This window comes from Crotalus tigris, unplaced genomic scaffold (genome assembly GCF_016545835.1).
Source record: "Crotalus tigris isolate CLP2741 ecotype Arizona unplaced genomic scaffold, ASM1654583v1 scf7180000019553.37968852642:3898890, whole genome shotgun sequence".
NCBI lineage: Eukaryota > Metazoa > Chordata > Lepidosauria > Squamata > Viperidae > Crotalus > Crotalus tigris.
In genome coordinates this window covers 394,866-410,210 of record NW_024097591.1, presented here as the reverse complement: position 1 = coordinate 410,210, position 15,345 = coordinate 394,866, and the positions used below count along the sequence as shown (strand labels likewise).

At 45.2% G+C, this 15,345-nt stretch overlaps 1 protein-coding gene across 2 annotated transcripts; it reads right to left on the bottom strand.

Moving 5' to 3' along the window:
• Nucleotides 1-649: 649 nt before the first annotated feature.
• On the bottom strand, nt 650-10,005 carry NAA40 (N-alpha-acetyltransferase 40, NatD catalytic subunit). 2 transcript variants are annotated; one of them, XM_039363469.1, is made up of 8 exons: nt 9,848-10,005; nt 8,236-8,354; nt 7,033-7,085; nt 5,993-6,088; nt 4,577-4,735; nt 3,633-3,716; nt 2,563-2,640; nt 650-2,178 (listed from the first exon to the last, which is right to left on the bottom strand). In XM_039363469.1, the coding sequence occupies exons 2-8, from the start codon at nt 8,272-8,274 to the stop codon at nt 2,037-2,039; spliced, it is 651 nt and encodes a 216-aa protein (XP_039219403.1). In that variant the 5' UTR covers nt 8,275-8,354; nt 9,848-10,005; the 3' UTR covers nt 650-2,036. The 2 variants fall into 2 exon arrangements, with proteins under 2 accessions (XP_039219403.1, XP_039219402.1); XM_039363468.1 differs by having other exon boundaries at nt 8,236-8,331; nt 9,848-9,961.
• Between the last annotated feature and the right edge of the window lie 5,340 nt (nt 10,006-15,345).

Genomic DNA, 15,345 nt, shown 5'->3' with positions numbered 1-15,345 from the left:
AGTTCCTTTCCACAGCTAATGGAATGGCCACAGGTAGAAAAGAGAGATGCAATTTCCAGGCCAAAACCCTATTTTCCTCTTAAACTCTATTAACTATTATAATCCTCAATTGGCCAGAAATCAACACAAAAAGAGGCTCCCCATTAATGAAGGCAGGAAAATATTTTAAAATACAAAAGCATGACCAGTGGCTACAGGAGGCACTTTTAAAAGAAAATGTTTAGTCACAACAGACAGCTTATTTTCAACATACAAAGGGACCTCTTAAAAAAAAAATCTTTTTACTTGCATCTCATTTGCAGACTCAAATGCCCATTTTTAACAGGCCTGACCATCTTGGGAGGGCGACAAAGAACAGAATTTGTGGTTCTTCATTTGGAACTGTGACTTTTTATAAAGTGGTGTGTACATAAGTACTCAGACCCCACTTTTATAAAGTGGTGCGTACATAAGTACTCAGACCCCACTTTTATAAAGTGGTGCGTACATAAGTACTCAGACAGGAGAGAAAAAACATCTCCGATTATGCAACATAGAAGATGTTCTATTATGTTTTTTTAAAAAAGCAGAGCATTCCAGCACTCTAAGAGGCCCAAAATACATTACAAAGGAAGCTATCCTTGAGAACACAGATACACTTGCAACCTGCTGGAGATCAAACAGAGCCTTTATTTTGAAAACAGACAAAAAGTGAATCTTTTCATTTAAAAATAAACCGAGTTGTTCCCTTTGATTCCAGCAAAAGTTACTGGCTAAAAAGAGTCGTTATCTCAAAATTTGCTCCGTGGAACAAAACTTCCCCAAAATGCAAAAAAAAAAAAAAAAAAAAAAGAGATAACAAAACACCCACTAGATACACCAAGAAATACAACAGTGTCATTTCAGCTTCAAATTGGAAAGCATTTTGCAGGTCACACGCAACATGCTCAACCAACCCCCTTCCCCTTTTTTTTGAGGGAGAAATCCATCAATGGAAAAATCTGAGGAAAATCAAGATGTGAAGAAACCAATGTATCTTTTGATGGGGGAATGTAATGCTTGCAGTTTTTAATTCCAAAACCAATGACCATAGGGTCTCCTGAACAATAGCAACACACAACTCCCAGGTGAAATTGATTTTTTTTTTTTTTTGCGCGTGCACAATTGCTTCTACTGGGACTTTGGGACAACAAAACCACTCTTGAGTTGTTTCCGATGCAGTAGGCCAAGAGGAAATCAAACAATCTTAGTTAGGCTGAAGGTCCAGATTTGAGGACTTGACCAAAAGCAGGTTGCACGGAGTAATCCATTCACGCCGATATTGTCCCCAATGAACAAGGAGGGAGGTCTAACCAGATGCACCAGGTTACTTAGGATCCCGTTCTAAAAATCTGTTGTGGATCCCTCCTCCTCCTCCTATCAGCCCACACAGCCAGAGTTGCTTTGAAACACACAGCCAAGGGACTGGTTTAAAGGAAGCAAGCGTTCTTGTTAAAACCCACCGGAGTCATCTGGCAAAATTATGAACGCACGTCTTGCAGCTATTCAAAAACAAAAGTGGGAAGCCGGAACCAAATTAATACAGAACTGTCACCAGTGGCCTTGATCTGCCATCCCCAAAGTCTATCCTTCATCCACTATTCTCATCAGCGGCTTTAGGCAGGAACCTCATAAATTTTCCATGGGGAAAAAAAAAGTGAGAGAGAGAGAGAGAGAGAGAGAGAGAGAGAGAGAGAGAGAGAGAAAGAAAGAAAGAAAGAAAGAAAGAAAGAAAGAAAGAAAGAAAGAAAGAAAGAAAGAAAGAAAGAAAGAAAGAAAATCTGGCAGATTCCCACTTCGGTTCGAGGCTGCAGGTAAGCAAGATCAGCCCTAAAGGTATGACTCGGCTTCGATTTAAAGGATCTCCGATGGGAGGAAAACCTCAAATCCCGACACACAGGAGTTCTGTCCCTCTTGACTCAGGAGCGCAGCCAGAATTGAGACAGGTCAAGAGAAGCCACGAGGAAGGCACGCCTACCTGGAGAGTGGCGCAGTCTGTCGGAGAGCCACGGAGCCCCTCAGTGGCAACAGCCCCCACACGGAGTGCCCAAGTGGGCCTGCTGGCCCTCCCCAAATTTTGTTCTTCGGCTGAGAATTTCGTAGGAGCAGTCTTCCCCACAGCAGCCAGACACGTTCGGTGAGGTATCGTCTATTTCAAATCTAAAGGGTCAGGACAAATTTAAAAAAAAAAAAAAAAGCAGGACCTTCCAGCTGGTGTTTTATCAACAGAAGTTGGATCGTATCTGGGGAAATGGTCTAGTCCAGGGGTAGGCCACCTCGGCTCTTTTATGACGCATGGACTTCAACTCCCAGAATTCCTGAGTCAGCATAGCATAGCCGACTCAGGGATTCTGGGAGCTGAAGTCCATGCGTCATAAAAGAGCCGAGGTTGCCTACCCCTGGTCTAGTTGTTGGCCAAAGTAATTTTAACTAATTAATCTAAGCAAAGAGGCGATGCCCTATTTTGTTTAAAACCCCAATTATACAGCCATCCCCTTCTTCTTTCTGCCTCGCCGAGAGAGAAGAATTAAATCTTTTACTTACTGCAAAGCGTCTCTGAAGAACTGGTTGGCTCCGTGATTGTGTTTGAAGACCGTCAACATGACTTTCTTCATCTGTGTGCTGAGAAAAGTCAGGGAGAGTCAAATTCAGAACGGGTTGAGAGGAAAACAGGACGGGAAAACAAGAAAAAAAAAATTCAGCAGAGTTCCTAAGAAACTCCACCTTTTGAATTAATGTCTAGTTCTACACGAAAGGAGAAACTAAACGCGCTTCAGTGTATTTAACCAAGAATGATCCTATTCCCTTTTCATCTGGCACATGAAACCTTATTGCCACTGAATTTTAATTCCCACAGCACTATAAATCTTAACGAATCTAATCCGGTACTAATTGCTTAAGCAGAAGTTTTAAAATCCAAGCATTTTGAAGGCTCCAATAAGAAACCAGGAACAAAGCTTTTGTGTCAAAGGCTGCATCCGTGCCTGGGAGTGATTATCTTGTGTTCTGATATGTCTGCCCTGTGTTAAGTGTGCTTGCTTTTGCTTGTGGATCGTGGCTCTAGTCCTTATGACTGCAGGACTGTAAAAAATGCAGGACTGTATGTCCTCATCAGTACGTCAACCGTGGAGATGTCTGTTTAGTAAAGAATAAACGAGAAATATATTGAGCCTGCCCTGGCTACGTTAATAACCGTAACATTCAGGCTGGAATATCAGATTTTAATGTTGAGAGTTAGTTTTGTTAAACATCAATAAAGTTTGCCCCAGTGGGTGGCTCAGCAATTAAGACTCTGGGCTTGCCGGCTGGAAAGCCAGCAGCCCAGATTTGAGACCAGAGTCATGTGACGGGGTACGCTCCCGTCCTTGCTTCAGCTCCTGCCAAGCTACCAGCTTGAAAGCATGCAAATGCAAGCAGATAAATAGGTACCACTTCAGTGGGAAGGTCAGAGCGCTCCCTGACATCCTGCTGGCCACGTGACGGCGGAAAATGTCTTCGGACAGCGCCGGCTCGTTATAGTCGGACCACGCCTAGCGGAGTAAAATCCGCAAGGACTCCTCCAGTGAGATCAGGGCGGTTTCTAGCTCAGAAAGGATGGGGCAGCACAGCCCTACCTGTTTGCCACAAGCTGCAGGATCTGAATGAGGAACTTGCCGAGACCTTTCCTTCTTGCTTTGCTCTCCAGCTGTATTTCATAGCTAGGAGAAGAAAGAGAGAAATAAGCAGGCAAATACCAACATCCTAGCAGAGTCATCAACAATTTTTTGTTTTAATTTGACACCAGTACTTGCTATTCTATTCTTCTATTCTATTCTATATTCTTCTATTCTATTCTTTATTCTATTCTATTCTTATTCTATTCCTATTCTATTTGATTCGATACTATTTTTCTTCTGCTCTATTATTTTTCTATTCTATTCTTTATTCTATTTTATTCTTATTCTATTCTATTTTACTCCTATTCTATTCGATACTATTTTTCTTCTATTCTTTATTCTATTCTATTCTTATTCTATTCTATTTTACTCCTATTCAATTCTATTCTAATTCTAATTCTATTCTATTTTTATTCTATTCTATTCTATATTATTCTATTCTATTTCTATTCTATTCTTTATTCTATTCTTATTCTATTTTATTCTAATTCTAATTTTATTTTCTTATCTTCTCTTCTTATTCTATTTCTATTCTATTCTAATTTTATTCTATTCTAGTCTTATTTTATTTCTTATTCTATTCTTCTGGTGTGGTGGCGCAGTGCTTAGAATGCAGTACTGCAGGCTAACTTTGCCGACTGCCAGCAGTTTGATTCTCATTGGGCTCAAGGTTGACTCAGTCTTCCATCCTTCCCAGGTTGGTAAAATGAGGACTCAGATTGTTGGGGGGGGGGGGAGATGCAAATAATGCTGACATTGGAAACGGCCCAGAGAGCGTTGTAAAGTCTTATGGGGCTGTATATGAGTCTAAATGCTATTGCTATTCTGCTCTTGTTTATCGGGCCTTCCTGCCTGACCAAGCCGGCAATCCAGTGGCCAAAATTGAAAGTGGGAAGCCCTACCAATAGAGAACTTCCTCTCCGTATTCGACATCAAAGCGGAAGTGCGAGAACGCCACCGGAAGGGAACCGTTTTCCAAAGCGATTAAGTACCAAGCCCGGTCATCGGTCATTTCGTCCCGTTTTTCCCGGTCTTTCCACCCCCACTCGCTCTGCTCGTACCTTTGAAGGAGGACAGGGAAAAAAAAAAAAAAGAAATGAGAACGTCCTTCAGGGTAGGATCAACAACCTTCTGTCCAGGGAGATTGGGAATCCTTCTGTAATGATCTTTTTCAGAAGGGTCTCTGTGCCCAGGTTCTCCATATAGTCACTGCAGATAATCCCTGACCAGCAATCGTTCATTTACTGACCGTTGCAAGTTACAACGATGAAAAATGACTTACAACTGATCCTTGTACAGGTAGTCCTCGACTTACAACCGCAACTGAGCCCAAAATTTCTGTTGCTAAGTGAGCCAAGAAATTAAAAGATGCCTGCTCCTGGGGAGGAACGCTATGCCAAATCTAGACAGCCTACACAAAAGCAGAGACGTCACCCTGCCAACAAAAGTGGGTATAGTCAAGGTCATGGTTTTCCCAGTTGCAATGTACGGCTGTGAAAGTTGGACCGTAAGAAAGGCCGAGCGCCAAAGAATGGAGGCCTTTGAACTCTGGTGCTGGAGAAGACTCCTGCGAGTCCCCTGGACTGCAAGGCGATCCAACCGGTCAGTCCTAGAGGAGATCAACCCTGACTGCTCTTTAGAAGGCCAGATCCTGAAGTTGAAACTCAAATCCTTTGGCCACCTAATGAGAAGGAAGGACTCACTGGAGAAGGGCCTGATGCTGGGAAAGATTGAGGGCAATAGAAGGAGACGACAGAGAAGGAGGGGGCTGGATGGAGTCCCTGAAGCAGGAGGCGTGAGCTTCAATGGACTCCAGAAGATGGTAGAGGACAGGAAGGCTTGGAGGAACGTTGTCCATGGGGTCGCGATGGGTCGGACACGACTTCGCAACTAATAAGCGAGACAGCTATTAAGCGAAAAGTTTATAACTTTTCTTGCCACAGTAGTTAAGTGAACCAAAAGGGATCGCGTGACCCAGGCGAATGCCACGACCGTCATAAATACGAGTCAGTTGCCAAGCGTCCGAATTTTGATCACATGACTCCAGGGATGCTGCGACGGTCCTAAGTGTGAAAAGGAGTCAAAAGTCACTTTTTCAGCGCTGCTGTAACTTAAAACGGTCACTAAGCAAAGCATTGTAAGTGAAGGACCACCTGTACTACTGAGAAATTTTTTTTTCCCCCTCTTGCCAACTGAACATTTGGGCTCCTGAAGCAGAGAGGGCGAGATTGAACCAGCTTTTGCTCATGCCGCAATTGTTGGTCATGGCTGCCCAACGGCCTCCCATTATTATTCCTGGGTATCTTTAGGGCCCTTACAAGGTCTGCATGTTCGTTTTAGTCAGCTCAAAGGCCCAGTCCAGAGTAGCCGGTTCCAAGCTGGAGACCCGTTTGCACTCGATGGAAACATTCAGCCTGTTACAAAAGAGCGAAAGGAAGAAAAAAAAACAAGACATAATCAGGATTATTTATTAATTGGAATATTAATACCACTTTACATTGCCTTGGTAAGGCCACACTTGGAATACTGCATCCAGTTTTGGTCACCACAATGTAAAAAAGATGCTGAGACTCTAGAAAGAGGACAAAGAAGAGCAACAAAGATGATCAGGGGGCTGGATAATAAAATATATAAAGAACGGTTGCTGGAATTGGGTATGTCTAGTTTAACGAAGAGAAGGATGAGGGGGGACATGATAGCAGCGTTCCAGTATCTCAAGGGCTGCCCCAAAGAAGAGGGAGTCAAGCTATTCTCTAAAGCCCCTGAAGGCAGGACAAGAAGCAACGGGTGGAAACTAACCAAGGAGAGAAGCAACCTAGAACTAAGGAGAAACTTCCTGACAGTGAGAACAATTAACCAGTGGAACAACCTGCCTTCAGAAGCGGTGAATGCTCCAACCCTGGAAGTTTTTAAGAAGAGACTGGACAGCCCTTTGTCTGAAATGGTACTATAGTGTTTCCTTTCTGGGCAGGGGGTTGGACTAGATGACCTCCAAGGTGCCTTCCAACTTTATCATTATTATTATTATTATCAGGAGGTGGGTGGGGTTATCATTTTTTTTATTTATACTGGGGCTTTTTTAATTTTAATTTTTTCAATACACTGCTTCTTATTGTTTGCATGCCCCCCCCCAAAGCCGCTGTGAGCGAGTAGGCGGCTATATACATTTTTCTAAAAGAAATAAATATAAAAATAAATAATTTGTGGAAATGAAGCATTGCCCAGTTAAATCCTGTCAAACTGCGATGACAGGTAAAGGACAAGAGCGACGCTTTGCAATTATTTGTCGCAGAGGGAGAGGCCCGAGTTCGAATCTCTCGCCTCCAAAAAAAAAAGGACATCGGGCTTTTTTACTGACCCGTTTCTGTCGTATTTCTTGAACACGGGAAAAGCTTCTAAAGGGTCTCCGAGCTGTAGAAAGAAAGAAAGGCATTAAGACAAACTAAAAAGTTGGTGTCGGAAGAGCGATCAAGCACTTGTCCTGTATCTGAGGGGCTGCCACAAGGAAGAGGTGGGTCTTCTCCAAACCAACAAGAAGCAAGGGATGGAAACCTAATCAAGGAGAGATCTAAGAAATAAGGAGAGATTTTCTGACAATGGGAACAATTAATCTGCGGAATGGCTTGTCTCCAAAAGTTGTGGAAGCCTATAAGGCAGACACGTCAAACATAAGGCCCGCAAAGTGGTTTCATGTGGCCCGCAAAGCCATCCTGGAAACAGTGAGGGAACGGCCCCCGCTGCCTTGGCCCTGGCCCAGACCGGCTGGGAACCAATGTACAATTTTGTGGTGGCCATCTATGCTGAAACGCATTCAGTCTTCGCTCCACAAGGCTATCTAGAAACAGCAAGGAACCAGCCCCTGCTGTGTGGCCCCTGCCCCCTGGGTGCATGCTGGGGAGGGGTCACCCTTTGAGGATCATGTCTTGGCGCTTGCCCCGGTCCCATCCCCTTCTGCCAGAGACCCTCAGATCTGTCCCACTCCTGCCCAGGTCCCCACAGGCAACCTTGACGTGAACGATGTAGAGCTGGCCATGCCCACCCAGTAGGCCACACCCACTCCATCCACACCCACCCTGCCCCCCCCCCCGAGGGCAACCACAATGCTGATGCGGCCCTCAATGAAATTGAGTTTGACACCCCTGCTATAAGGGAAGTTTCCCCCCCACACACACTTTGTGCAATTTCTATATTATGCAATTCTTGGGGTAAAGCCGTTCAGTAAGTTTCAGGATAGAGGTGGTAAGTTTCAAGAACTGGAAGCTGAGTTTTCTTTCCAATCACTACATCAAGGGTGTCCAACTTGGGCAAACTTTCAGACTTGTGGGCTTCAGTTCCCAGAATTCCCCAGCTAGCTGTGGAATTCTGGGAGTTGAAGTCTACAAGGCTTAAAGCTGCCCCAAGTTGGACACCTCTGCACTCCATCGTTCTGCAGATTTTAACTTTTATTAATTTAGTTTTACACGTGGTATTTTTTTTTTTGCAGCCGCAAGGGTGTTGGGAGAAGCTGAAAGATGAGACATAATTGGCATCATAAAATAATAAAGAGGGGAAAAATACTCACTTTATTTGCTGCTTCAACCTTGGCACAGACAGCGTCCATGGCTGCCCGTTCCTCCAACCGTTTCTGCTTCTTCTCCTTCCCTTTGCTGGATTTCCTCTGCAACCAGGAGGGTTGAAATGCTAAGACACAACACACAAACAGAACTGAACAGTTCCCCATCTATGAAGACTTCTTCCACAGTACAGATTCCAAGTTTTACAAAGGCAGTTTGGTCTAGGAGTTAAGGCATAAGGCTAGAAACGAGGATACAGTGAGTTCTACTCCTGCCTTAGGCATAAAAACTGGCTGGGTGACTTTGGGTCGGTTCCCCCATCTCTCTCTCAGCCCACCCCACCTCACAGGGTTCTTGTGGTGGGGAAAATACGAGGAGGAAGGAGTATTAGCATGTTCTCTGCCTTGAGTGATTTGTAAAGTTACTAAAGGCAGGGTAAAGATAAAACAAATATGGACTTCACATATATACATGCAGTGTATGTGTATATGTATGTGTAAGTATATATATGTGTGTGTGTATGTATATTCATATATATTTATACGCGTGTGTGTTTTATGATGCACCCGGTCAGCCCAAATATGGGAGGAAGAAATAGCTATATGGGAGGAAGAAATAGCTGTATCAGCTTCCCTTTAACTGTCAGCAATCCAAATTTAACGTGTGTGTGTGTCTGTGTATATGCATATACATGCATATTTATATGTATGTATATATGTGTGTGTATATGTATATATATGTGTGTGTGTATATATGTATATACATGTACATTTATATGTACATATATATGTATGTATGAATAGAATAAATAATATGCGATCACCAGGAGAGTTTAGGTAAGAAAAATACTTTACTAAAAGCTGCATTTAGTAAAGTATTTTTCTTACTTAAACTCTCCTGGTGATCGCATATTATTTATTCTATTCATAATTATGCCCGGGAGTCGTATTTTTACAGATATGTATGTATGTGTATTTGTGTAAGTAAAATCTCCAATATCCTCTTTTCATGACCATCCCTTCCAGCTCACCCCATACCAATCCCTTGACTTTGTGAGATGCCCCCCTTTGGCTGTGGAGGATGGGAACTGTAGTCTAGCACCCCCTGGAAGCCAGGAAGTGGGAGAAGTCACTCCAAAGACTTTTAAACGTTTTTTTTTCCCCTCTCAAACTCTGCTGGATATTTAAAAACGTTAAGACCCAAAGCCTCCCCCCCACACCCGTTTCCACTCCTAACCGATACGGGGTCCTATGTACGTGGTGGGCAGCCAGGTAAATCAGACGAATAAATGCAGACACGCGTCTCTTCTGCTGCTGTTTACACGTTAGTTCCCTCCCCCATCCATGAATGGATACACTGAAACCCTCCCCCGTTTTTCATTTTCTTCCCCCCCAGCCCCCTCCCCAATTTACAGCCTGGGCCTCCCTCCTTTCTCGCCCCCAGGCCAGGCTTCTTAACCCCATGACCTCAAATCCCCCCCCCAATGCTGACCCTTCTCAAGCCCCTCACCGTTACCGAGTTCCCCCCTTGGTGGCCCCCTCCCCAAATTTTGTCCCCCTCGCCATTCCTCCCCTCTCTCCGGCTCCAACCCTGCTCTCTCCCTCTCTCACCCCCCCTTACCCCCATGGTGACGGCGACCGCGAGCCCCCCACAGCCTCCCCAATGATGCGTGACCCGAGAGGGCTACGAAGCTACCGCGCCTGCGCAATGACCCCCAAGGGCGGGGAACGTGACGCGACGGCAAGCGCGAGGCCGCCCGCGCCTGCGCAGCGCGGCGTAAGGGCAAAGGAGAGGGCGGAAGAGCAGGCGGCGCCTCTCCTCGAACGCGTGCGCGGAGGCGATAACAGACGGGAGGAGAACGGGGCGAGGGGCGGGGAAAGGGAAGGCGAAAAGAGCGGGAAAGCGCGGAGGGTTAGCCCGGACACAAACAGGTAGTAGAGGGAGCGGAGGCGCGCGCATGCGCGCTCGTGTTCTTGGCCTCGTTCCGCCCCTTTCCCTAAGCCCCGCCCTTTAACTCTAGTTCCGCCGGCGAGGGGGGCGGGAGGGGAAAAAAAAAAATTGAATTTCTGAGCCGCTGATTGGCTAGAGCGAAGAAAGGAAAAAATATGACATTTTAAACCTTGATTATTAATTCAATATTGATTAATAATATGAATGAAAGATTTCCTCTATAAATAAAAATAAAATAAAAAATAAAGTAAAAACTACTACAAATAAATAAATAAATAAAATACTACTATAAATAAATAAAATAAAAAATAAAATAAATACTGCTGTAAATAAATAAATAAAATAAAATAAATACTGCTGTAAATAAATAAATAAAAACGACTATAAATAAAAAAATAAAAAATAAAATAAATGTTACTATAAATAAATAAAATAAAAAATAAAATAAAATAAATACTGCTATAAATAAATAAAAATAAAAAATAAAATAAATAAATACTACTATAAATAAATTAAAATAAAATAATATAAATACTACTTTGCTGTGGCCAGTGAAGGCATCGTTCTTATTTAACCTACACCTGTGTCTTCCTTCCCTCATTTCCCCCCCTTGCCCTTCTCCGTGGGTAATTCCTTCCTTCCCCTCCTTTTAAATCTTTAAATCTCTTGTTTTAAATCAGCGCTGCCCCCCCCAAAAAAAAATCTGGATAAACTAATCAAGGCAAATTTTAGGAATGTACTGCCGTTATCCTTTGCGCCCTTATAAAGCTCCTGAAAGGGAAGTTAATCCAGGAAACTTCCTTTATTTTCCAAGATAAAAAGCTTCTTCAAAATCCTTTCCTTTGCAATCCCTCCCACTTCCAAAAAAAAAATCTGATTTTTTTTTTTTTTAATGGAAGAGTAAGATTAGAGTGGTCAATTTCCTTCCAATGCCTTCTGGAATAAGATAAATGATCAGAAGATAAAAGAGGAATCTAAAGCAGGCACCAGAGGGAGCTCGTGTTGAAGATAATCTCCCCCCACCCTCCACCCCCAAATAAAAAACCAACTAGTAGAAAACCTTTAAGGGTTGACCCTTGACTCCTTCCTGCCATTCCTCCCAGCCAGGAGGTGGGGGGGGGGAGGCTGGGATGGCAGACCCTGAATTAAAATGGCAGATGGCACAGGCTGGCCTCTGGGGTAGGGTGCCAGGCGCCTCCCAGAAATGGCAGTTTGCCCACCCCCAGGTATTTTTTTACAGGGTGCTATGCCTCTGCTAAAGACTCAAATAAAGGTAGTCCCCAACTTACAACAGTTCATTTAGTGACTGTTCGAAGTTGAAAAATGTGACTTATCCCCACGGTCATCCCTTCCTCCCTCCCTCCCTCCTTCCCTTCCACCCACACTCTTTCCTTCCCTTCTTCCTTCCTCACTCCCTTCTTCCCTTCCATCCACACTCCTTCCTTCCTTCTCTTCTTCCTTCCTTCCTTCCTTCCTTCCCTCCCTTCCTTCTTTCTTCCCCTCCATCCACACTCCTTCCTTCCTTTCTCTCTCCCTTCTTCCCTTCCATCCACACTCCTTCCTCTCTCCCTTCTTCCCCTCCATCCACTCCTTCCTTCCTCTCTCCCTTCTTCCCTTCCATCGACACTCCTTCCTTCCTTCCCTTCTTCCTCCCTCCCTCCCTCCCTCCCTCCTTCCTTCCCACTCCCGCTTTCTCCCTCCATCTGTCTCTTCTTTTCTTCCTCCCTCCCCACTGTTGCACAAATAGCTAAGCATGGCTAGTTTTAACCAACCAAGCTAATGCCTTAGCCTCAGTGGTGGGATTCAGCCAGTTCGCACCAGTTCGGCAGAAACGGTAGCTGTTTTTTTTGTTGCCCAGGCCCAGAATGGACTTCCGGAAGCAGCATCCAAACAGAAAAACCGGTTATTCACATATTTGAATTCCGCCACTGCTTAGCATGCTGGTGGACCCAGCCTCCTCGATTATGTTATGATGCAAAAAGCATGGCACAAATCCCAAACATGAGTTTATTCTCTAACCGAGGGAGCCATAAACAGCCCAGACCAAATTTTTCCTTCCATCCCCAACCGACCCCTTTTTATTGATAGCAAAGCAACGATTACTCTGAAATTTTTAACCAATCTAGGTTAGCCGAGATGGATGGAGAAATCTCAGTTTTTCTCTGTTCTAAGAGCCACGTACTAATATTGAGAAAGATTGGAAAGAAAGAGATAGAAAAAAAAAACAGGAACAAATTACGGAGTGATGGGGATAACCTTGAAAAGCTAAAAGACCAAGCTGGGAACAAATCTTCATGGATTTTTTTAAAAATCTGCCTAGGACTAAGTGGTCACTCGGAGTTAAGAACACCTTGATAGCAGATAATCAAAAAAAGAGCTACACAGCCCAGTGCATCCATGTTAGGAGGCAGTTGCCCAATCAAAGCTGCTCAAAAAGGGAAACTGAGGGAGAGAGAAAGGGGGGGGAAGCAGCAAGAGATCAAAGCTAAAGGAATTTAGCTTATGCAGAGAGCCTATCTCAAGCAAGCAATTAAAAACAACAATATTTTTTCTTCTGCTCGTAAGCTCTCTGGTAAACTGTCAAACCCCTCCAAAAATACAGGGGGGGGGGGAAATATCCAATCTTTCTTCCCACCATTAAAACAAAACAAAACTCAGAAGGCTGAAGTCCTTCTAAACATGAAAAGAATGTCACCCTCCCTTGTTTTTCTGCACAAATGGAGATGATCAAAGGCTTTTGACTTGTGAATAAAACAGACATTTTATGTACTTGCGCCATTTGGGTGGTTTTTTGGTTTTTTTCCCCCCCCTCTTAACTCCAGTTCTAATTCTCATTTTGGCCTCCTTGGAAGGATTCAAACGTTCAGGCTGGCCTCTTGCGCGTTCTTTGATTAAAATTTTTCTGACTCTTTTCTGGGTAAGTCCCAGAAAAAAAAAAAACAAGACAGGTAGTCCTGGACTTACAACTGTTTGTTTTGTGACCGTTTGAAGTTACAGACGACACGGGGGGGGGGGAAGGACTTGTGATCGGTCCTCACAAGTCACACTTTACGACCATTGCAACATCCTGGTGATTGTGTGGATCAAAATTTGGGCACTTGGCAACCGATAAGGATTTACAAGGGTTGTAGCATCTCAGGGCGAGACCCTGAGAACAATGAGCCGACATTGAGAACAATTAACCAGTGGAACGCCTGGCCTCCAGAAGTTGTAGATGCTCCAACAGTGGAAGATTGGATAAACAATTGTCTGAAATGCTCTACTCTAGGGTTTCCTGCCTGGGCAAGGGGTTGGACTAGATGACCTCCAAGATCCCTTCCAACTCTGTTATTTTGTTCCTTCCTTCCTTCCTTCCTCATTCATCACTGGAAGTTTTTAAGAAAAGTCTAGACAGCCATTTCTCTGAAATGGTGGGTCTCCTGCCTGAGCAGGGGGTTGGACTGGATGACCTCCAAGGTCCCTTCCAACTCTATTGTTCTGCTACTTTTTTTCCTTCCTTCCTTCCTTCCTTCCTTCCTCCCTCCCTCCCTCATCAGTGGAAGTTTTTAAGAAGAGTCTAGACAGCCATTTCTCTGTCTCTCTTTCTCTCTCTCTCTTCTCCCTTTCTTTTTCTTTCTCTTTTTCCCACTATTTCTCTCTCCCCCCCTCTCTCGTCTCACTCTCTTTGTGTCTGTCTCTTTCTTCATCTATTTCTCTCTTCTCTCTCTTTGTCTTTCTTTCTTTCTCTCTCTCTCTTCCCCCTTTCTTTCTCTCTTTTCCCACTCTTTCTCTCTCCCCCCTCCACTCTTTCTCTCTTCTCTCACTCTTTCCTCTCTCTTCCTTCCTCTTTCTCTCTCCTCCCTCTCTCAACTCTCTCTCCTCTCTCACTGTCTCTTTATTTCTCTCTCTTCCTCTCTCTCTCTTTCCCTCTCCCTCTCTCTGTGTTTATGTCTGACAGAGGCTCCTTGCACAGCCAGCTCATGTAACCCGTCTCCAGGGAAAAGCCAAGGTGACTGCAAGAGAAGGCTTAAAGCTCACTTCACCAGCTTGGCTGCCTTCCCAGGCTGACCAACTCCCGTGTCCGTCTTCCGGTGAAGGGGCCAGACCTGCCTCTTGGCTTCCCGCAACAAAAGGAAAATGGCCAGGAGGCGGGAGGGGGGGGGGAGCCTGATCCTCAAACTATGCCGAGCTTCTCTCTTTCCTGATGCCTTTTGGCTTCAGCGCTTGGTTCTCCTTCCTTTCCGCTCGCTGCTTTCATCTTACATCCTGGATGCAGCCTCCATCAGATATTTCCTGGCTGAGAGCTTGAATGCAAACCTCCCTTCTTGGCCAGGCAGGCAGGCAGGCCAGGAGCCTCTCTGAAGCCTTCCTCCTCCACCTCCTCCTCCTCCTTCCCCCCCCCAACCGTCCAAGGCACGAGATGGCTTGGCACCATTTGACCGGAGGCACAGCTGCCACTTGGAAATGCTTAACTCCTCCAGCACTGGGAGGGCTTCTTCCCAGCCCCGAGGGAGGAGATGGAAGGGACCCTAATCAATAGCTGTGTCTCCTGGAAATCACAAGGAGGGCGGTCCCGTCCCCCCCCATCCCTGCAGCCAGCTGGGTGACACCCCCCCCTCCATGCCCCTTTGCCCCAGGCGGGCGATCTGGCTGGTCCTGCCCCTCCTGATTTGGCAAGCTCCCCATAGCTTATGGGGGGGTCAGGTGGTGGTGCCAGGAAAGCTAATCTTAGCAGCTGTTCCAGGGTGCTTTCCCCCACCCTGGTTAAAAGAGAAAGACAAAGAGATCTCCCCCTCCCCCCAAAAAACCCCCACCCTTTGAATTTGGAGCAGGAAAATCTTGTTCCTCTCCATCTCCATCTTCGCTTCCTCCTCCCCCCCCTTTTCCCGGCACCTCTCCCCATAATAATTATAATAGCTATAATTTCCTTTTGCTTGGAGCAGCCAGGGAGGGGGGGGAAGGAAGAAAAAAAGGGGGGCCTGTCTCTTTAAGACCGTCAGGTTGCAAGGAGCAGATGGCATCTCCCTCCAGAGCCTTGTTCTTTGTGTAGCTGCACAAAAGAGGGAGCCTGTCTCTCCTGAATTTATTCCCCCCCCCCCCACAGGCCCTGCTGGAGAATGCAGCCATAAGGCCTGGGTGGAAGAAGGGAACGAAGCACCTTGGAGAGAAGGAGAACAGGGGCTGACATG